Source organism: Lissotriton vulgaris, chromosome 11, assembly GCF_964263255.1.
Source record: "Lissotriton vulgaris chromosome 11, aLisVul1.2, whole genome shotgun sequence".
In the NCBI taxonomy this organism is placed as follows: Eukaryota; Metazoa; Chordata; class Amphibia; order Caudata; family Salamandridae; genus Lissotriton; species Lissotriton vulgaris.
The window spans coordinates 1,001,888,557-1,001,910,648 of NC_141699.1; the positions used below are offsets into that span (position 1 = coordinate 1,001,888,557).

General features: G+C 47.1%; 1 protein-coding gene across 7 annotated transcripts in view; it reads left to right on the forward strand.

The window, feature by feature from the left end:
- Positions 1 to 22,092, forward strand: part of ATP13A3 (ATPase 13A3) — a 486,442-nt gene that overhangs the window by 256,529 nt on the left and 207,821 nt on the right. For all 7 annotated transcript variants that reach the window (XM_086944284.1, XM_086944281.1, XM_086944283.1 and 4 more), the window contains 3 exons: positions 6,003 to 6,178; positions 10,599 to 10,721; positions 10,834 to 10,913. In XM_086944284.1, the coding sequence (XP_086800410.1) occupies positions 6,003 to 6,178; positions 10,599 to 10,721; positions 10,834 to 10,913 (379 nt within the window). The remainder of the gene's footprint in view (positions 1 to 6,002; positions 6,179 to 10,598; positions 10,722 to 10,833; positions 10,914 to 22,092) is intronic.

Consider the following 22,092-nt stretch of genomic DNA (forward strand, 5'->3'; position numbering starts at 1 on the left):
CTGCTATACACCAAGCCAGTAGCACATGTGGTGGCGAACGGCCACATTTCGCACTCCTTCCCACTCAGGCGAGGCACCCGACAAGGTTGCCCTCTCTCCCCCCTGCTATTTGCGCTGTCGCTGGAGCCCTTGGCGATCCGCATCAGGACCACCCCCTTGCTTCAAGGGATTAAATGGGGGGAGGGCTGGGAGGACCGCATATCGCTATATGCGGATGATATGCTGGTATATCTGACAGATCCTGAACACGGCATTCCGGCTCTCTTGCGTATCTGCAATGCCCACGGAGAGGTGTCGGGCTACACTATCAATTGGAATAAATCCGAATTGTATGCCCTGACGGGCAACCACCCAACGGTTGGTTCACACTGCCCTCTGCGACTGGCCGGTTCCTTATTTAAGTATCTCGGTATTCACGTCACGGGTGACCCGGCGGAATACGAAAGACTGAACCTAGCGCCACCGCTGGACCGCCTCAAGCGAGATGCAAGCTTCTGGGCAGGATTACCGCTGACGATGCTGGGGAAAGCAGCCCTGTTTAAGATGAAATCCCTGCCCCGCTTTCTATATATTCTGGACAATACCCCTTTTGCTGTGCCCCCAAGGTACTTCAAGAAGGTGGCGGCAGTGGTCTCTGGTCTGTTATGGAGTAACCGCCCGGCGCGGATAGCTCACGCCAAGCTTTGCAAGGGCTGGTACGAGGGGGGCATCGCACTTCCCAACCTCCATCTCTACTATTGGGCGGCCCAGCTTAGACCGATCAATCAATGGTTGCACGCATCGCAATCAGACCCAGCATTCCAGGCGGACCGGGCCCAGCTGGGCGCTCGCACCCTGCTGGCCCCGCTTTATGATAAACGTAAGCTCAGGTCGCTGAAGGGGCCCACCAAGATCACAGTAGCCACCTGGCATGCAGCCACCGCAGCGCTAGGGTGGAAAGACACTATCACCAAGCTCACCCCACTCTGGGACTCACGTGCTTTGGGCAACCTTCGGACCAGTAAGGGGTTCTCCCGCTGGGACGACATTGGCATTTCGACAGTGGGGGACATGTGGGACCATGGGGCTATCATTACATTTGACCGCCTGAAGGAACTCTACGACATGGGGCCACGTGAAACCTACCGATATGTCCAAATCCGTCACGCACTACTGGCGGTTATTCCGGCGGGGTCAACTCTTCCCGAGTCATCCCCGCTAGAGGATCGCCTCTTGACTGACTACATGGTGGAAAAGGCCACCTCCCTCACCTACCGGAAACTCCTTAACAATTCCCCAGACCCGCTAGTGCCTCTTAAGGAGAAATGGGAGCAAGACGTGGGAGAGATGGATGAACATGAATGGAATGAGGCGCTGGCATCCCCTAAGGAAGCGGGCATATCCTCTAGAATGAGACTCATCCAACTCAAAGTTCTGCATAGAACATACTACACCAGAGCGTTGCTTCACCGCATACAGCGAGCCCCTGACCCCTTCTGCCTGCGGGGCTGCGGGGAGGAGGGCACACTCTTCCACACATTCTGGGACTGCTCAGTTATACAATCCTATTGGCGTCAGGTCATGCGCACTGTGTCACAGGTGTTGGAGGTCTCAGTGCTCCCTGAACCTCGAAGCTGCCTTCTCAATGTGTGGGAACCAACTGACTTGTCTCGGCATGGCCGCCTCTGGGTAACGCTAGGAATGATGGTGGCCAAGAGGGACATTGCGCAGCGCTGGGGGGTGGCGGACCTACCGCTGGCCTCACAATGGTGTGTAAATATGGACAGGGCCATGGTCACAGAACGGGCAGTGTATTTGAACAGGGCGTGCCCAAGCCAAGTGGAACAAAGTGTGGTCCCCATGGAACACGTACCGGGGCGAGATTTGTGATCCACTTCCTGAAGGTGACTCAATAGACTCGGACGAAGAAGACTAAATGGGCTGGGGGGGCTGAGTGAAGCGAGGGGAAGCACCGGGAGGGGGCGGAGTAACGGAAAGGGACGGCTCACACCTTACCTAGCACGAAGGGCAACGTGCTGTTGGCTCTGACTCTGAAGTACGCTTACACCTAACTGGCATTAAGTTTCATGTATAGATCGTATTGTGTCTTCCCGAAGTTTTGAATGTTCTTTCTTTAGGTATAAAACAGAAAATGAAAACCTCTTCACTCAGCATGGAACATTCGCATTTTTCCTTCACAATTTGTTTCTGGATAATTACCTTCACGTCCTCACGACTGCAGGTGCAATTGTATTGTAATAATGGATATTTTATTACTTAACACTTACTTAGCGGCCGGCCCAGTTGGGTTGTAGGCGACAAGCTGTGTAACAACTGTGAAGGCTCAATAAAGGTTTTCAAAAAAAAAAAAAAACTGACATTAGCAAGGAAGAAGAAAATAAAACATTTCGAGTTGGGACTTTATTATGTGTTTCCTGCCAATGAATGGAGGCCCAAACAGTAGGGGATACAGTTATCAGTGGAAAGGGGTTTGAACATCACACATTGTTGAACTGCCAGCCAGTTCAGAAAACAGCAGACACTGTGCTACTGTTGTTCATTAAGTATTAGTTTAGGTCAAAGTATGCACTACCAGCACACTCCACATGAGACATGATCACTGTTCTCATAGGTTTCAAAAAATAGGATGCAGCTTCAGACAGCTGGTAAAGAGACTTCAATATAGGCTATTGGGTGTGTTAATGACTACACAGGAGGTGGAATATCACCAAATTCAGATGAAGCAATGCTTTCCAAATGCCACGCTGAGATTATATCTTCTACCAATAGTATTTCCTTTTGGGGAAATTGAGTGCCATTAAGTTACAAGTTGCTAAAAGTTTTTGCTCTAAAAAATCTTAGGGTATTTATTTTACACGTCTCAAGTTAAAAGTATTTTATATAAGCATGTATCCCACCCTCAGTATGCATATTCAGAGCACTTCACATTTGCGCTTTAGTGGTGAGAGGTAAGTCTTGTTAACCCCCTCACCCATCTGCACCCCCTCCCAAAGACCAGAAAATGTAATCTAATCCCTTCCTGAACGTCGTTTTCACATGGCTAGAACATGGGTTTTTTTTGTGCCGACTAGACACCCAAAATTGAAGGAACTGCTGATTGTTCACAATAGCACAACTTCTCGAATAAGTCTCATATTTGTAAGAAGAAGATCCGAGTTTCCAGATGAGCTTTGTTTAACTCAAATGGGGATTTAATCTTTCACAATTATCTTGAAAGACTGCAGAGACATATGTAAAGTATATTTAAAAGCTATGATTGTGCTGAGTGAAGGAAGTGGGGTGAGACCTTTGGCCATATTTGGCGCCATCGATGTCTGATTAGGCAGTCTAAGCCCTGTCCTCATTGTCTACCATTTTGCCATAGGAGAGGTTGACTAATTTAAATTAAGTATTGCGAAATTTGTCAACAGCTAATAATGGGTGTTTCTAATAGTTACTTATAGATGAAGAGTCCTCACCTTTTGAATACTCCCTAGCGGCAGACAAGATCTGGGAAGTTTTCAGTAGTACCTCAGAATGCTGTCAGTTGCCATGGTGTGGCTCCGTACTGATGCCTTTTCACTCTGTAAATAATGTGCAGAAGCTACATAGACACTACTGCTGCACGCTGACATCAGTTCCTTCCTTTTCACTCCACCAGATGCTAATCTGGCATATCCCTCTGATTCTCTGAGACATTTTACCTCCAATTTTTCCTCAGTGTGCAATGGTATCCACTTCCTCAAAACAACCAGCTTTAAGCCCTGTAGGTGCTGGCGCAAACATATCTCTGTTACTGACCCACACCAGGTATGCCTGTGTGTCTGGGGTCGAACCAAGACTCGAAGGCCTACAGCAACTGTTCATCAATGAAGCCAAAGGGCGCATCAGGGATTGAGAGGTGAAGCTCTACATCGCCAGGCATAAAAAGACTTCTCACCGGCACAGCTTCAAGTCGTGGTCCATATCAAAAATACGATCTTGGTCCTGGTCCTGAAGTAGACTAAGCTGCTCTATGGGTCGGTCTGCATCACAGTCCAAATCATCAAGTAAGTCTAAAAAGAAGCACAAAAATGGAAGCGGGATTCAGAACCCTCTATCCAATCAGATTCTCTGAAAAGGCACGGGGCAGTGCCACAGCTCTCAATCTCGCTGCTGAAGTCGGACGACATCGGAAATGATGCCACAGCTAGTTCCGACCTAAACAGGATTTATGGGACAGCAGCCACACCACATCTGATCGAAGTGTTCCGTGCAACTATACTCCAACCCTCGGATCCCTAACCTACCAGTGGCCGGTTCACCCTTGGTGCTGGTTGGACCCTCCAAGCCCATCTTCCTCTAGCTGTAGTCCTGAACTCTCTTCTGGTACCACAATTCAAACTGGCCGCAGGCACTTCAACACTGACTCCCTTAACGCTGGAGCTGGGGTACCGATAGTTCAGTTCGACACCAGTCCAACCTTGACCAAAGTCACACCAGATACCACCTGAGGCACAACTTTCCCAACTTTAATTACTGCCTCCACAAGGCAGCGAACACTCGCTGTATTCCCAACATGGTATCAGTATGATAATTGGAACAATTACTTGTAGGTACTAGTGGCCTAGGTAGCTCTCCAGAACACCATGATAATGCTTAGGGCAGCCTAAAAACCTGACCTTCAGCTTCCCACCTTGGAGGCAATGTCCAGTGTATTAACAAAAGTCCTTCAGCGAAGACAACCTCTTCTGAGCCTTTTCTTCCATTTCATTAGGCACTGACGGATGCACCATTGGCGACTCAGCTAAACCTTATTCTGGCCCTGTCTGTCTTGTGGCGCAAGCTTCCTCGAGGAGCTCTAATCGAAGGCACCTTCCAAACCATTTCCCCAACTGGGAATCCAAGCAGGTGAAAACATTTGGAAAGCAAGTTTTTTCCTCTACTGATCTGGCACTTTAATCCGTTAACAGCTGCATGTTGGGACACTGTTTCCATGCTCTTTGGGACTCAGTGGCGCAAGTCCTCCCTGGTGTACCCGAAGAACTCCAACCATATCTTGCTCAGGCTATTCAAGATGATTGATATCAATCTAGTACATTTTAAAGAGATCAGAGCTACTGCACGCTCTCTGGACCTTTTAGCCCCACCTCTCCAGCCGCACCTGTTCCACTGCTCCTTTCAAAAATTTGGTAGAGGGGCCCCTTATTCAGGCTTCACAAGGAAGCTAGCAGTTTTGCAGTCGCAACTGTGGTGGGGACAACCCCCTGTGACCTAAGTCCTCTGGCTGTTCAGTCTCATCCCCCCCAGCAGTCCCACCTTTCAAACCTCTTTAAAGCGCCCTTACAAGAGCACAGCTGCCCAATGTTGGCAGAATCGACTGATTCTTCCTGTGTTTACAGGTAATTATGTCAGACAGGTGGGTCTTTTAAAACATGTGAGTTTCTGCGTGTGAGATGGACTATTTTGTGCTTATGACTTCAAGTGAAGATTCCTCGAATGAGTATTCGGATTACAGATAAGCTACTATTTCCTCTTTTGAGCAGCGATGAAGGAATTAACTTTGGGGGTCAAAAAGATTAGAATATGGGTTTTCATGTAATCAAAATGTTGGAATATCTGATTTTTATGGTCGTCTTTGCTTAATGACGATAATATTGCATACACAGAAAATACATGAAAATAGTATCATAAACATGCAAACTGCTATATCTGGGTTGAATCACCAGTTTTTCACTGCCAATGAGCTTGCAACTGCTCTGTGGCCCCTGCATGGAAGATAGAGAATTTTCTTATCAAAAGACACTTAATTCTGTAATTTGGTGCCAGGGATTAGATGTTGGAATCTCTCACTTCTGCTATGTCCGAGAGATGAGAACCTTCCTTTTTGAAAGACGCTGAGACATTTGGATGAATAAATTCTATGATTTCTTGAAGAGCCCAACTTACATTCAAAAGTACAATTTGGTAAGATGCATTTATTATATTAGATTTTTTTAAGATTAAACAATGTTTTTTTTTTGCATGTATTTTTTTGTGAACAGGTGATAATATGTTGACTGCAATTTGTGTAGCCCGGGACTCTGGAATGATTCTGCCGCAGGACAAAGTAATAATTGCTGATGCACTACCTCCAAAGGATGGATATGCAGCCAAGATAAATTGGCATTATGCAGATACCTTCAGAAAGAGCAACGGTGTGCCAACCATAAATACTGAGGTGCTGTAGATGTCTGGTTTATTCATTTAAATATTTAAGAAAATGTTTATTACAATTTGGCAATTGTATATCTTTTGAGTGTTCTATACAATACAGCATCTACTTTATTTGTTACCGTTTGTCATTTACCCTTACAGATTTTACATCCATTAAAGTCTGAAAATACATGGCTCATGAAAACTGATATGTAAGGTGCAAGCCTAACATTCCAGTGTCCCATGACTTGCTGTAGATTGTGCCTATGTAGCAAGGAGGGATCTAGACTACTTGCCGCCTTTTTCTGCAGTGAGGGGTGAGGAGGAGGGGGAACACCCCATGGGGACACAGCTTGGTTTGCTTCATATTCTACCTGAGAGTATTGACCTCTGCAGTCCTTTCTAGAGATGTCAAGAGTTGGCTTACACAGTAAAGTTGAGAAGGAAGGAAATCACCATGCCCTCTCTTTTGGCATGTCCTTGTGGTTTTATGGTCTTCTCCTCCTGCTTATCATTCTCTTTAACGTCAGCTGGCCTGCCTTTATTCCACTGATACTGCATTCAGGATAGTTCATTCTATTGCATATATTGTCATGATTTCATTCTCTTTTCTGGTATTTTTCTTTCAGTATCGTCTATGGTGTTCTTGTTTGTCTTTCTGTCGTCCCTTTGCTGGGTAGCTTGTAACTTTGATTTTTACACTGAGGATTGGGCCTGAATGGTGGGAGTGACTACACATTTCATACATGATCTGTTGGTTTAGACTCCTAATTACTTTTCCCTGTTAGCATCTCCGCTTAGTAGATGTTCAATGGGTTCTCCTACACATAACAGCTTCTTTTGGTGACCTAAAGCTTTGAGTGTGTAACCAGAGTGTTTATCCAGGATGTCATCCCTTTTCAGTCAGGAAATATTATGACTTACTTATAGAAGCACCGTTGGACTATATATAAAATAGTTTGGTGTACATTTTTCTCCCTATGGCTCAAACTCGTAACACTTCAAACATGACATCTTTTATTAACCAAATAATTCTCCACCAGTGTTTGGAGCAAGAAGATATGCTCCATCATGGACAGACCCTATTTGAAACCTTCAAACTTCACCATGTATCAAAACTGTGGAGCTCAAAGTTCTCGACTCTTTTTTCCCTTTGCATGCTTATTGATTGATAGCTGGTGTCTGGTTCTTGTAAATTATGCAGAAATGAGTTTCATAGAAGGCTGCACAGGTAATGAGATGGAAATTCTTTTTACGGAATATGAAGTGCATAATTTGGTGGAAACTGGTGCTCTGGCTGACATTGTTCCAGGAAGCTCTTGTAACCCAACTCAGAATTTTTTTTCCTGTAGCAAGTCTCTATTGAGTTGTGAGTATAACGCAGGTTTTCAAATTCTCCATATTTAAATACTTTTCCTGTACTATCCTTTCTGTTTGCGTTTGAGCCGCCTGAAACACATTTTTCTACCAGCTCTTTCTTGAGAAACCCCACCTCATTTCTTTACACCAGGATTAAACACACTAGTTATTTAACTAGTCAGTCTTGTAGGAATATATTATATGATGGTACTGTAACTTTTCAACACATTTCATGCTGGTGAACTGTGGTCTCTAATGCATAACTCCACTGGTGAGGTCAAATTTTATTATTTTGTTTATGATTATCTATGTTAAATAATTAAACTTTGCCAACTGTGTTGTCATACTCCATTAAATAACTAGTATGTTTTAGAATGTATAATAGATTTTATCCACTGTGGTAGGTTTTAGATTTTATAGTGGATTTTATTTACAGTTATGATTGTAATTTATATTGTATTATATCTATACAATAAATATTGCATTCATGTATTCACTGGTGAGGTAGGTAGCACAACCAGGTTCTTCATGCTGTTGAATAACTGCAAGAGAAAGGTAATCCACAAGTTGGGTTGGACTGCCCAAGAAACTAGATAGTTCGTTCATGTGAATTATCTTTTTAAAGTGCACATTCTGCAGGGCATTGGATAGCTACTGAAAGCTTTTATTAGGGCGCATGAAGCTTTTGTGTGAATAACGATTTGTCAAGATAATAGCCAGTTAATTAATTTGCAAGATTAAAGCTGTCTCCTCCTTCTGGGCCTCTTCTCTATTCCATCTGTATTTAAAAAGGGCTTTAGTCAGTACCAACTGGTTGAGGAGAATAATGGTCAGAGGAACACATGTTGGCCATCCTTCCACGATGTGTCATAACACACACCACACCTGTAGTTGGCTAGGCAACCCTTTTAATCTTCCCACCAGGGTTTGCAGTGGCAGCAAACCAAAACACAACTAGCTTAAGTCTTAATACATTTCATAACCCTCAGCTTAGTTTGACTCAAAGCAGCTGTCTCCCAACGCCATACCTGTACTATCTGCTTCGCTTTTCATTAACGAGAAAGGACGGCCTTCTTAATCCATTCAAGATGGTCCCATAAATGCCCTAAACACAGGTCCTATAGTTGTCTATACACAAACTTTAACAAAATCACAGTATCTACCTTGTCTACTCCGAGCATCATACCTTTAGTGCCCAATTGTAAAAGCCTGCTTTTGGGTTCTCTCGGCTTCCGGCAGAAGTCGAAGTATCTTATTGCCACCTGTTGACAGACCTGTTGGAGATCAGTGTGTGCTTGCTTGTGCCATTGCAGCAGAGGTAGCTTTCTCTACTCCCAAATTATATGTAAGAAATCCATTTCCTCAAAAGCCAACAATCCTACCTGTCTATGGGCCATCACATTTGCCACCCTGTTCCCCTGCTGTTAATCTTTGTCTTGAAGATTTCAAGAACTGCCTTATCACTCCACCACAAATCTAAACACAGTGACTATGCATCCTGTCCAATTTATCATAATTTTCTATTTCCTGCATGCCCCCCAGTTCCCATTCTCTGCAAGCCTCACCCCTAATCAAAGGTTCACTCTCTATCCTTTCACCATCAAGCTACATGGTCATCTTAACACCGGTTGAATCCATTTTAAACTAATTGAATCAATTTTTTTTATCTAATCAAAAGTCGTCAGATGATTTTATTATGCATGTGTTGCTTTCTCAGTTGTCATCTGTTAACGGCAGTGCTAGAACCCAAACCCATTTCTCCAATGAACATCTACAGTTGTTTAACTGAAACCCAAGGTCATTGGGATAAAATATTCATGGCGAAAATGCATTGCACACTACTTGACTGAATGACAAAAGTCCTATGTGTGTCTCTCCTCCTTTTCACACTGCAGTTCCAGGTTGCATCTTAGCAGTTTTTCATTACAATGTCTTTATGGATCAGATTAAAGCCAACTCTCCTCTCCTCCAGTCAAGAATGTCTAGTGAAGAAATCATGTTAATTGGTGGGTATAGGTTGGCAGATGCCAAGTACAGGGATGGCTCTATCAGGACTACATGCTTTGTCATTTTGTAGTGCAGCAAAAACCTGTCTTGCGCAGTCTCCTATCCACTTCCGCACTTTCAGGGCCCTTTTTTGACCACTCTTGTAGCCTGTTTACTAAGCGCTTCCACTAGAGCTTAAGTCACCCATCCCTAGTTAATCCTGCTTGCTTTTGAGTACATTCCCAGTGATTCAAACACCATCTGCAAAGTCTCAGCCAGATGCTTCCCTGCTGTTAAACCATCTCCCCTGACCAGGAGTTAAAGAAATGAGGGCATGGGTCAAAGAGGTTTTGTTTCAGGGAGCCTAGCTCTCTGTGCTAACATTGATACCGCTTTACCTAATAATTGTTCTTATGCCCTTTGGAAATGGTGATGATGGGCATCCCTAACTTGTTCCTAATGTTTGGGATGGTTGTGATCACATCGTAAATAATGAACATTACTAATGTAGGCATGTAGAATAAGTGCATATTACCTCATAGGTTCCCCTGATTCAAACGTTTGTCAGAACATGAAATGTCAGTGAGAGCCAATAGCATTATTAAATGTGTTGAACATCACAAGAAGGAAGGTCTGCCTTGGAACTGTTTGTATGGAATGTCCTTAATGTCCCTCTAAAGTAAGCATGTTTCAGTAGAGGTATGGCTATACTTAAGGAGACATGATGTAAGATTTGCTGTTGTGTCCCATAACGAAGTTCATATTTTCACAAAATGTGTTGAACAATCAGAACTTCCTTTCTATGAGGATTTGCAGGTGTAGACAGGAGTTCCAGAATCCGCAGTTTCGTGGATAGACATTAGATAGTTTGTCTTAAATGAGAACCAGGAGAGTACTAATAATTAAGGCTATGGTGTTGCAGCAGGCGGAGAAATGATCTAAGAGAGCTTGGTGCATTAATTCCCATATATTTATATAGGTATAATGGTATTTGAAGATGGAGTATTTTGTGTTTTCTGATAAATTAGTAATGGGAATGTAATTGATTATTGGGAAAAGGAGTAATGTTCCCATTACAATTTTGTGTGTCCACAATATAGGATATTCCTATTAAAATGGTCAGCGACAGCATGGAGGACCAACACCTTACGAATTACCATTTTGCAATGAATGGCAAGTCATTTGCTGTGATTATTGAACATTTTCAAGACCTTATGCCAAAGGTAGATATCCCACAATGGTTTTCTTTCTTTAAAAAAAGGTGAAAAGTTTAATTTCTGTTGCAATTTACGTTGTGAAATTAATCTCGTATAAATGTACGTTTTATTTCTCCAGCTGGTGTTGCATGGCACTGTGTTTGCTCGTATGTCCCCTGATCAAAAAACTCAGCTTGTTGAGGCTTTACAAAATGTAGAGTGAGTATCTGTCATCTTGTATATTATATACATGTATATGGATCTATATATACAATTGTTGTGTCCATGTTTATGGTCCATGTCTGCATTAAACGTATAAAACTGCTACAATGTGTAGATTGTGACAAAAGTGAATTTTCTCAAATATGATGTCTGTGTCCTCAAGTTTATACTAATATTATATCTGGAAAAGGCATTTCTGGGTCGAATTTCTTTTTTTTCCCATAACACATTTTATTAGGTTTTGCCAAGATAGCCTAGCCTATGGGCTGATGTGCTTAAGAAAAATTAGGCTTACAAACTGATTATAAACAATAACATAATACGTACACAAAGTCAATATAACCCACCTCACCACCCATCAGCCAAACCCAGAATTCTCCATGAACAAGAGTGCAAATTTGCACTTTCTCCCCCTCCAAACATTCCCATAGGTTCAAATCACTTCTTCAATAAACGAGTTAAGGGAGCAAATAAACTTCAGTATAATGCCCCTGTAGTCCACCCACCTTTGCCAGAATTTGGTATGTTTTTGGGGACATCCCCTTGCCTGGTACACCGCACCGTCCAGTCCCATAGAATGGTCTTAACCCTGCTTCCACACTGTCAAAGAAGAGGCGTGTTCTGCCTTCCATAATTTGGCTATTTCCCTCTTCGCCAGTGTTAATCCCAGGAATATGAGGGCGCGTTTGTATTCATTATCGCCAAGTCCATCTGCAATGTGTAGCAGAATCAGTCTCTAGTCCAGTGGAACGGCCCAGGAGAGAACCTCTCTGTAACAGGCGGATGTGCAAAACTCAACGCAACAATTTTTTGGGGCTCGCAAAACAAAGTTTTTACTTAATAATATAATGAGAATAATTCCAATTATCAGGATAGTTCCAATAAAGTCAACTAACGACTTGTTCTCTTCTTACAACAACTTCCAAGAGGCTTCCTCCACTTTCTTTTGTTCTCTCGGTCATGCCGTACCCTCTGACATAAAACAAAATACAAGGCCTTTTAGTCTTTAGGCTTCCTAGTTTTCTATAGTTTCCCATCACCAAGTCATCAGGTGCTTTTCTTGTTTTATTCTTTTCAACTCTGAACGTTTGAACTCCTAAAGTGGGCCCGGTGGGGTGAGTAACAAAATGGGAATTCATAGCACAGCCAAACAAGTGAAAAAAAGGAATTCAAACCAGATATAATTAAAAGGAAACTTTCAGGCCAGAGATGTCACGGATATGTAAATAAAGTGTTACCAATATTCGTATTTACCTTAGCTCGTATAGTCCTGTGGGCTACGCACATACCACCTCCCACTAACTATAACCACCAGTATCTGCGATCCCCCACTTGCCTGAGGCCACTGCTCCGAATAGGAGCCTTGGCGGCCTGGTCCTCATCACCTTTCCCCAGGGAAGCCTATCTTCCTCCTCCTGGATTGGTCATGAAGTCCCTGGTGTGGAGTCCCATTGGTGTTGGTCTTGCTCCTTACAGGGAGCTGTTCCTGTAATTCCCCAACTCCGGACTGCATGGGTCTCCTACTGCCCGGTCTCGCTGAGGTCCTTCAGGGCGTCAAACCCCCTTTCTCCGCTCCTGCTCTGTTCTCCTCGCCAGGTCTCTTGACATGTCAATCTCTTTTCCTCCTCTCTGCGAGTAGCCTGGCTTTGGTTTTATGTAGCTGATTTGTCATTGAGTTTTCACCCACTAGAATGGAGACCGAGTCTTTCTCGTGCCCATTGTGACCCGGCAGCCAAGTTTAGTGTCTGCCTCTAAAGGCGTTTCACTACACACTCCATGACATGAAGTCCCTCCCCACCAAAAGTGAGTCAAGACTGTACAACCACAAACCGTGTGTAGGAACGTGCTGTCTTCCGTTCGTCACTCGAGACATGAGGGGGGTTATCAACCCCATGCTCCATAAGCAGTATCTCAGATAGTAAGCCCTGTGAAGGTATTTAAGTAAGATCAAACAGACAAGCCGAAATGGCCGCCTCCTGGGGTGCCCATAGACCATCAGACCAGTCATCGTCATCTCTGGTGCTGGTATCCGCCTCCCTTGAACTTCTAAGAGCAGATAGCGTGTGTGTGCTGCACAACACCAATGAGCAATATATCTTAATGATCTTATAAGACCCAAGATATCATAAAAGGAGTTTGCCCTCCAGCGGATTGAACTTTGAGAGTGTTTCAAGGTGTCGAATATAGTGGTTAAGGGCGTGTTGAAGCTGCAAGTAATGATTAAATTGGCTATGATGTGATCTTCAGGTTGCAGCTCCTGGAATGATTTCAAGACCATACCATTCATTACATCTCTTAAAGTGGAGATACCTATAGCATCCCATTTCCTGAATTCCTCTAACCAAGCCGCTGGGTTTAATTTTCGGGTGCGCTTTTTTTTTATGGGTCTTAAATTGCGAACTCCAATATTCTGACTTTCTAATGAATACTTTTAACCACATATTCCTCTCCCTCACTTCCTTTATAATATTATCAGGTGCTAGACTGGGTCCAGAAGATTTCAACAGCTGTGCTCCTGCGTGCCAGTACATGACACCTTTCAGTTTCATATTGACTTTCTACCTCCCTGGAAGGGACGATGGCCCGCATGTAAATGTCACCAATGCATGTTGACTTTGTACGCGGATCCTGAGCTCCACCCCAAATTTTTCTTTTTCCTTGAGTTTTTTTCTACAAAATTCTCTTTTTCTGGTGTGCAAGGGAACTATATCTCCTTCTAAAACTATAGGGTTAAAGCGATGTAGTGACATTTGTTTATAAATATTTGTGACACATCCCATGAGGTGTCTGAGTTTGTCGCATGAATCCAACTCCTCGGAGGACTGTGCCCTTATAAACCTGAAAGCTGTACTTTGCTGAACTCCAAAAGAAGTATCTGAAGTTCCGCTCCTGCTTGAAGTTAAGGGTGTGGACCCTCTCCTGCTTTCCGGGCTGTTCATGCTACAGGTTTACTTCACGGTCCAAGTCTTTCGGTGAGTTGAAGCATAAGCACAAGAAGGCCAAGCGGGATTTGTCCGGGTCTCATTACTCAACGTAAGAAGCTGCACGCAAATCAGGGTGTCTTGTGGTACTCTCTCAGTCTCATGCTGAGGAGCCAATTCCTCAACTGATTTTGATGCACCATGGTTTCCAGGGTCCATCTGCATCATCGCAACCGAATGAAGCCTTTTAAGAGAGATCCTGTTGGGAATTTTTGGCTTTTGTCCAGGTCCTTCTGGCATGCCTTCAGGCCTCAAGAATTCAATAATGCCTCCGATCTGTATTTAGATGTTGCGTCTGCACTTGGTGCTGTCTTCGCCTTCTCAACCGTCCCCTGGTTCTTCTCCAGCATTGGAGCTGACTTCCAATCCAGCACTAACATCTATGCCAGCCCCTATAGCCTTATCTAACTGTGATCCATTTTCATCTCGTCCCGAAGCCGGATGAACCCATCCCAATTACAGTCCAACTCCGCCAGAACCATGCCTTTCTGTTTGAGCCGCACCACAGTACTCCAACAACGTTTTGGTTTGGACTATGATCAGAGCCAATCTGCCTTTAGTGATGACGATGGAGATGAGGCGGGTTACTTTCTCCAACACTATGATGATTATGACGACCATTTCTATAAGGAATTGCAAGAGTTCAGTGGGCTAGACACTTCCCAGGACTATGGGTTGTGCTCTCCCACTGGACGTCCAACAGAGGAGAGTGCCTCTGTTGCCATGGTAATGAAACGTGCAGTGGAGATACTGGATTTGGAACTGTGCTATAGAATTCAAAACTAATGTACTTACAAAAGTTATGTTAATAAATGCCATAAACAAGCACCAGGCGATTGACTTTATTTTTTTGGCACAGCATCCTGCATCAGAAAGTTTGGTGGCTCAGGCTTACATCAGTAAATGAGATGTATTCCTTCCCCACAACACCACGTGACAACGTCAAAATGAATTGAGGCAATTGAAGGAAGCAGATGATGTTCTCGGTCAATCTAGGTCTTTGGTCAGTCAGTTTCTGCTGTATGCTGAGGTAATATACCCAGGCTTTTTGGGGCATGGTTGACTAACTCTTGCAGGCAGTCCCCAGGTAATTGTGGGCCAACTTAGCTCAAATCTCCATCTGATACGTGGATCCTACATTTGTTAGTCATAGCCATGTTCTACCTTTCCTATAGATGTTCGACATGGCTATGTCCTACCCTTCCTTTTAGACCCACTGCACCTACTCCCTGCTTCAGATCATTTTTCAGAGCAGCACCTCTCCATCTTGCTCCAAGAAGTGCGGACTCTCCAGGCCAAAGGAACCATAAAGAGAGTCCCTGCACCTGAAATAGGAACTGAGTTACTCTAGCTGTTTCATTCTGCGAAAGGATTAGAGATCTCGTCCCTCGCAACGCCTTCTTGCGAAAGGGCTAATTCTACAGGCTCACACTGGCCTAGGTTCCGCCCGCCCTAGATCTAGGTGACTGGATTGTGAATTTGGAACTGCAGGATGCCTTCTTTCATGTGCCTGACCTGCAGCCCCAAAAACTCTGCTTGTGTTTCAAGGTGGACCTGGAGCATTTTCTATTTGTTATGCTCCCCCTTGGTCTCACCAGCGCCCCTCTGATATTCACGAAAGTGATGGTGGTGGTTGCAGTACATCTTTTGAGGTTCGGGTTTCCAGTTTTCCCCTATCTCGTTGATTGGCTGCTGAAGAGGGGCTCACCACAGACAGTCCTGAACAACCTCTGGACAATGACAACCCTCCTAACTTTACTGGAGTTTTTGATCAAAGTGCCGTAGTCACACCTGAATCCTTGTCAGAGACTCCCTTTCTTTGGAGCCATCCTGGATGATGGTGCAGGTTTGAGCCTTCCCTCCACCACAAGTCCAGGACATTCTGGCTACTATCCCAGCAGTTCAGCCTCTGGCCGAGGTCTCGATGAAAGTGGCTATGAGCCATCTAGGCTTTTTTGCATCCTGCTTGTCAACTGTGCCAGGTGGCATGTGCTGGCTCTGCAGTGTAACCTGTGATCTTAGTGGAACAAACACCTGGAAAAACTGATGGATTCCATTCAGGGTTCTTAAAAGACCACAAAAGACCTGTAATAGTGGCTCAACCACATTTCGACCTGCAGTAGACTCTTATACCCCACCCCTAGTTGACGCTGGTGACACATGCATCACAGCTGGGATGGAGAGATGTCACAGTGTAGAGGTGGAGAGCACTGGTCTCTGTCGAAGACCATCATTTTCTTGGAGTTATGGGCCATCCACATGGAGCAGAAAGCCCACCTATCATCTATTAAAGGGATACTGGTTCAGATTCTCATGGACAACACCACCCCCATGTGGTACTGCAAGAAACCGGTGGGGTCCTGTATCCTGTGCTAGGAGGCACTTTGTCTCTAGAGCTGGCTAGAGCATCTCCCTGATCGTGAGCCACTTGGTTGAATCTTTTAATTTATTTTTTTAATTATTTTTTTATTTACAGAGTTTTATATAGCGCGACCTTTACCCAAATCTGGTATCCGAGCACTTTGCATAGCACTAATTGCATTATATGAGGACACATTAATTTTTGTTAGGCATGGGGAGATGAAGTGATTTGCCTAGAATCACAGGATGTTCCGCGTTATTGCCGAGACTCAAACCCAGTTCCCCAGATTAGAGGTCGACCGCCCTAGCCGTTAGGCCAACTCTTCTCCTCCTCTTTTGATGCAGGTTTAGATTAACTCAGCGAGCAGCGCACAGCAGGTCACAAATGGCAGTTACACCCCAAGATCATCTTTCATCAATGGTTGGAACTCTGGATAGGTATTTGTGCCTCCATTGAGAATTCACAATGTTGAAACTTGTGTGCTGGAGTTTCAATTAAAGCTCACTCTGAGATGCATTCCATATAGAGTGGAGCTCTGAACTCCTGTACGCCTTTCCGGTCCTTCCCCGAGTTCAGAGGAAGACTCAGAACTATCTGGTTCCAGTTATCTTAGTGGCTCTGGATTGGGCTGGGTGGGCGTGGTACCTGGATCTTCTGTATCGGGCCTCCTATCAGTCTACCGATTTGAGAGTTAAAAAACAAATTGATAGTGTGGCTGACCAAGGTTAAGCACATCAGTTTCAAAATACACTCATAGGTATTGATTTTGTGCACATCACATCCGGAGCTTTCCACAAAAATGCTCCACTGTAGAGACAGATCTCAACTTATGCAAAAAAGGATGGTGCACCAAAGGTAAAGAGTCCAAGGCGTCGTGAAATTGTAGAAAATCAATCCTTTATTAATTCAAGCTTTAAAAGGCCTCAGCCAACGCGTTTCCTTCCTGTCGGAACTTCGTCAGGGCTTAGAAATCGCTTTATCAATCTCGTACAGAAAACAGGATGTGGGGAGTATCTACTATGTGTCCAGAGGGCGTTCTTGGGTCATGTGTATTGAAAGAAAACAGGCGGGAGCTTGTAGGGCGACCTAATATCCCCACACACAGTATAGGTTGCAATCCATAAAAAATCAGGGATCTGTATTATCCAGAAAAACCACGTGCCCGAGGACTTAGATAACCCTCTGTTTAAATGTAGAAAAAATGAAATTCAGGGCGGCGGTCATGCAGCTCAGAAAAAATATCAGGAATTGGGCGTATATAACCCCACGTCGTATAGAAACCTGTGTTTGCCCGTATACATGTATCCCTCCTAAGCACGCAGAGTGTGCGCCTTAGTAAACGTCAGCTGTCGATTTGAGAGTACCTCCTGTTGCAGCAGCAGGGCAGGGTCCTGCACCGGAACTGCTACAATCTTCACCTCCGTGCGTGGAAATTGAAAGCAGACAGTTGATAGCATTTGCTCTTCCTCCAAAAGTTGTGGATGTCATTCTAGCCGCCTTGCATCCTTCTACTAAGTCAGTCTACTCAAGCACTCCGACCCCCACTGTTGGTGCCTTTATTGCCTCGGGCCGACCATGATGACAAGTCATGCCCCGACTGCCAGGCCTTGACGTCGAAAGCTAGGCGGGAGCGGTCCCGTAAGCGACTCAAGATCCGGCGGTCGGCCCGTGCCGCTCGAGGTCCCGGTCCAGGAGGAGGTCGAGGGACCGGTCGCGGGGCCACATTCATCACAGCTCTGCGAGTCGACACCACTCATCGGGTTCAAAGTCCTCAGGTAAGTCGAGGCACAAGGAGTCGAAGAAGCTACAGCGCTCTTCTGACTCCCCTCCGACGCTCGCGCGACGCTGCCGGGGGTTCGGGTGACACCGCCCACGTGGCTCCGCCGGAGCCGCAAGCGCCGCATCCAGCTCCACACCCATCTCCACACCCACCGGTTCCTGGGCTGAACGCGACACCGGAGGAGATCAGCGCCTTCCTCACGGCCATGAGGTTGCGCTTCCCTCCGTCTGGTCCCGTCAAGGTGCCTTAGGGCCCCGCGGACCCGTCTGGGAGCCCAAGCGGGCCGGCAGCTTCGGCCCCGGCGCCGTCGGCGACTTAGGTCCCGACACCGCAGGGCTCCTCAGGATCCAGGCCTGGATCCGTGTCGACGCCGGTCGACCTTACGACCCCTCTGCCGGCGTCGTCACCAAGGGTGTCGCCCCCGATGCCGTCCTCGGGCGGCGGAGGCCCCGATCCCCACCCCGGATCTGGCGTCGGACCGGCGCAGTCTTCGGCGCCGATAGGTGAGCCCTTCACCGACGATCCGGGTCCATCATTTTTTTCTGACCTTCAGGAGATGGAGGACGAGGGGGATTGGGAGGGGTCTGAGGACCCTCTGGCACTGCAGTGCCAGTTGAGTCAGGACTGGACGGACGAACATGGGGAGGCCAGTGGTCTGGAAACTTCGCCCGACACTGGTTTTGTCTCCCCTCCTACTGTGGCTACGGAGGAGGGGGCTGCGTACAGCGTGGTGTTGACTCGGGCAGCCAAGTCCTTGGCTCTTGAGCTCCCAGTTGGGGCCGTGAGGACTAACCTCACTGAGGTACTCAAACCGCAGGCAAGCTCCTCAGAGCCTCTCCTGCCGTTCAACGAGGCCCTCACTGACGTTCTGTTGGGCACCTGGTCCAAGCCTTCCACAGGCCTCTCTGTGGATCGGAACGTGGCCCGACGCCACCGCCCGGGTCCGGGCGACCCCAGTTTCCTGTCCGTTCACCCCACCCCTGAGAGCCTGGTGATCCAGGTCTCTACTTCCCAGACCACATTCCCGACCGCCCCTCCGGATCAGGAAACCAAAAGGTACGACCAGTTCGGTAAGAAGCTGTTCTCCTCACTGAGTTTGGGGTTGCGGTCGGTCAACACTGCCTGCCTTCTGGGCCGTTATTCTCACTCTTTGTGGGATACGGTTGCAGAAGTGCTGCCGCAGTGCCCGGCGGAGGTCCAGTCAGAGCTAACCCAGGCCCTCGTGAAAGGAAGGGACGCAGCATGATATTCCATTCAGTGTGGACTTGATACCACGGACTCGCTAGGCAGGGCGATTGCAACGACGGTGGTGGTTCGCCGTCATGCCTGGCTGAGGTCCGCCAACTTTTCGGGCGATGCCCAAGCATTCCTTATGGACATGCCCTTTGATGGCTGTCGCCTGTTTTGCGACAAGGCGGACAGCGCGCTGAAACAATTTAAGGGACTCCAGGGCTACGGCCAAGTCCTTAGGCCTCGGCCAACGCCAGCCGACTTCTGCCTTTCGTGGCCAAGGAAGGGGCGCCCCTCACGTCCAGCTAGCCACAGGCCGCAGAACCCACCTCAATGCAGTCGCGGATGTGGTAACCGCCGTGGCGGTGCCGGGGAACACAGGCAAGGCCAGTCCACACCCGCCCCCGCAGCATCTGCCTTAAAATCCTCCGAGTTTTCAGGCCCATTCGACGCCAGTGGGGGGCAGGGTTCGTCATCACCTCCTCCACTGGCGCTCCATCACATCGGACAGGTGGGTGCTGCAAATCGTCCAAAGGGGCTACTCCCTCCCCTTCGAGGCGACCCCTCCAGCCATGGCACCGCAGTACCACCGCATGTCGGGGTATCACTTGCAACTTCTGCAGGAGGAAGTTACGGCCCTCTTGGCCAAGGGGCTGTTGAGCGCGTTCCTGGGCCAGAAGTAGGACGTGGTTGCTATTCCCACTGCTTTCTGGTACCCAAGAAGGGCAAAGGGGGCCTACGCCCTATCTTGGATCTAAGGAGCGTCAACGGCTTCCTTCGGAAGGAAAAGTTCAAGATGCTTACTTTGGCTCAGGTCCTAGCTGCCCTGGACCCAGAAGACTGGATGGTAGCGTTGGACTTGCATGACTCGTATTTCCACATCCCCGTCCTGCCGGCCCACCAGCGATACCTGCGGTTCACAGTGGGCCACGAGCATTTTTAGTTAACCGTGCTCCCCTTCGGCCTTACCAGCGCCCCACAGGTGTTTGCGAAAGTGATGGCGGTGGTCGCAGCTCATCTGCGCAGATTAGGGGTTTCAGTCTTCCCCTATCTCGACGACTGGTTGTTGAAGGCGGGCTCGCCTCAAACAGTCGTCTCCCACCTCCAGACTAAGGCCGACCTCCTGCACTCGCTGTGGTTCTCCATCAACGTGCCAAAGTCACACCTGTGTCCTTTCAGAAGCTCCTCTTCATCGGAGTAGTACTGGACTCAGTGCAGTTTCGGGTTTATCCTGCCAAACAGCGGGTTCGGGATATTCAGGCTCTGGTTCAGCCTTTATCCAGAGTCTTGGTCAGGTTGACGCTGCGGCTCCTGAGGCTGATGGCCTCCTGCATCCTTCTGGCGGATGCGGGCTCTGCAGTGGGATCTGAAGTTTCAGTGGGCACAGCATCAGGGCAACCTGTCCGACTATTTCCGGATCTCGGAGGGCACTGCGAAACAGTTGCAGTGGTGGCTCACGAACCGCGATTGAGTCAGCGGCAGATCTCTCTCCCTTCCCCACCCAGAGCACGTAGTGGTAACAGATGCGTTCCTCCTGGGTTGGGGGGGCCACATGGGAGAGAGGGAGATCAGAGGCCTCTGGTCTCTGGAGGAGTCCCGGCTCCACATCAACCTTCTGGAGCTGCGGGCGATCCGGCTTTCACTGAAAGCATTCCTTCCCTCTGTCCGGGGAAGTGTAGTGCAGGTGTTCACGGACAACACCACCACCATGTAGTACTGCAACAAGCAGGGCGGGGTGGGGTCGTTGACCCTTTGTCAGGAGGCTCTTCGCCTCTGGACATGGCTGGAACACCAGGGCGTCACCCTGGTGTTTCAACACCTGGCAGGTTCTCTGAACGCCAGTGCGGACGAAATCAGCCGCCGGTGCATAATGGATCACGAATGGTGTCTGAACTCTGACGTGGCGCAAGGCTTCTTTTGGCAGTGGGGAGAGCCTTGGTTAGATCTATTCGCCACCAAAGAGAACGCGCAATGTCTTCAGTTATGTGCTTTGGAATTTCCAAGGCGACACTCGCTCTGAGACGCTTTTTGTCGCGAGTGAAGCTGCGGTCTGTTGTATGCCTTTCCACCTATACCACTTCTGCCCAGAGTGCTGAAGAAGATCAGGCGCGACCGGGCCCAAGTCATTCTTGTGGCTCCGGACTGGGCACGAAGATACTGGTATCCCAAGCTACTCAGCATGCTAGTAGATCCTCCGATTCGTCTGCCTCTTCAGGAGGACCTTCTGTCGCAGCAGCAGGGGACGGTCCTCCACCCGAACCTGTCCAGCCTCCACCTCCATGCGTGGAGATTGAGCTACGGCAGTTGAGGCCATTTGACTTGCCTCCTGAAGTTTGTGGTGTGATTCTGGCAGCCAGGCGTCACGCCACAAAATCGGTACACGCCTTCAGGTGGAACACATTTGTGGCATGGTGCACAGAAAAGGCTGTGGATCCGCTCTCTGCTCCCCTTTCAGAGTTTCTCCTCTTCCTTCTTTCTGTTGCCCAGTAGGGCTCTGCTCTGGGTACTCTTAAAGACTACCTCTTGCCATTTCTCAGCGCCGGGATGCCCCTGGGTAACTGCGCGCGTTACAAATTTTATATAATAATAATAATAATAATAATAATTTCTGCCTTCTTGAGGCTTCCTGATCATCCTTCTCTTTTCAAGTCCCCTATTGTTAATAGGTTCTTGAAGGGCATCACGCACATGTTCCCTCCTGTTCCTTTCATGATGCCTCAGTGGGACTTGAACCTTGTTCTTACATTTCTGATGTGCACTCCTTTCGAGCCACTTCGCAATTGTCCTCTTCGTCTTCTTACTCTTAAGACTTCATTCCTGGTT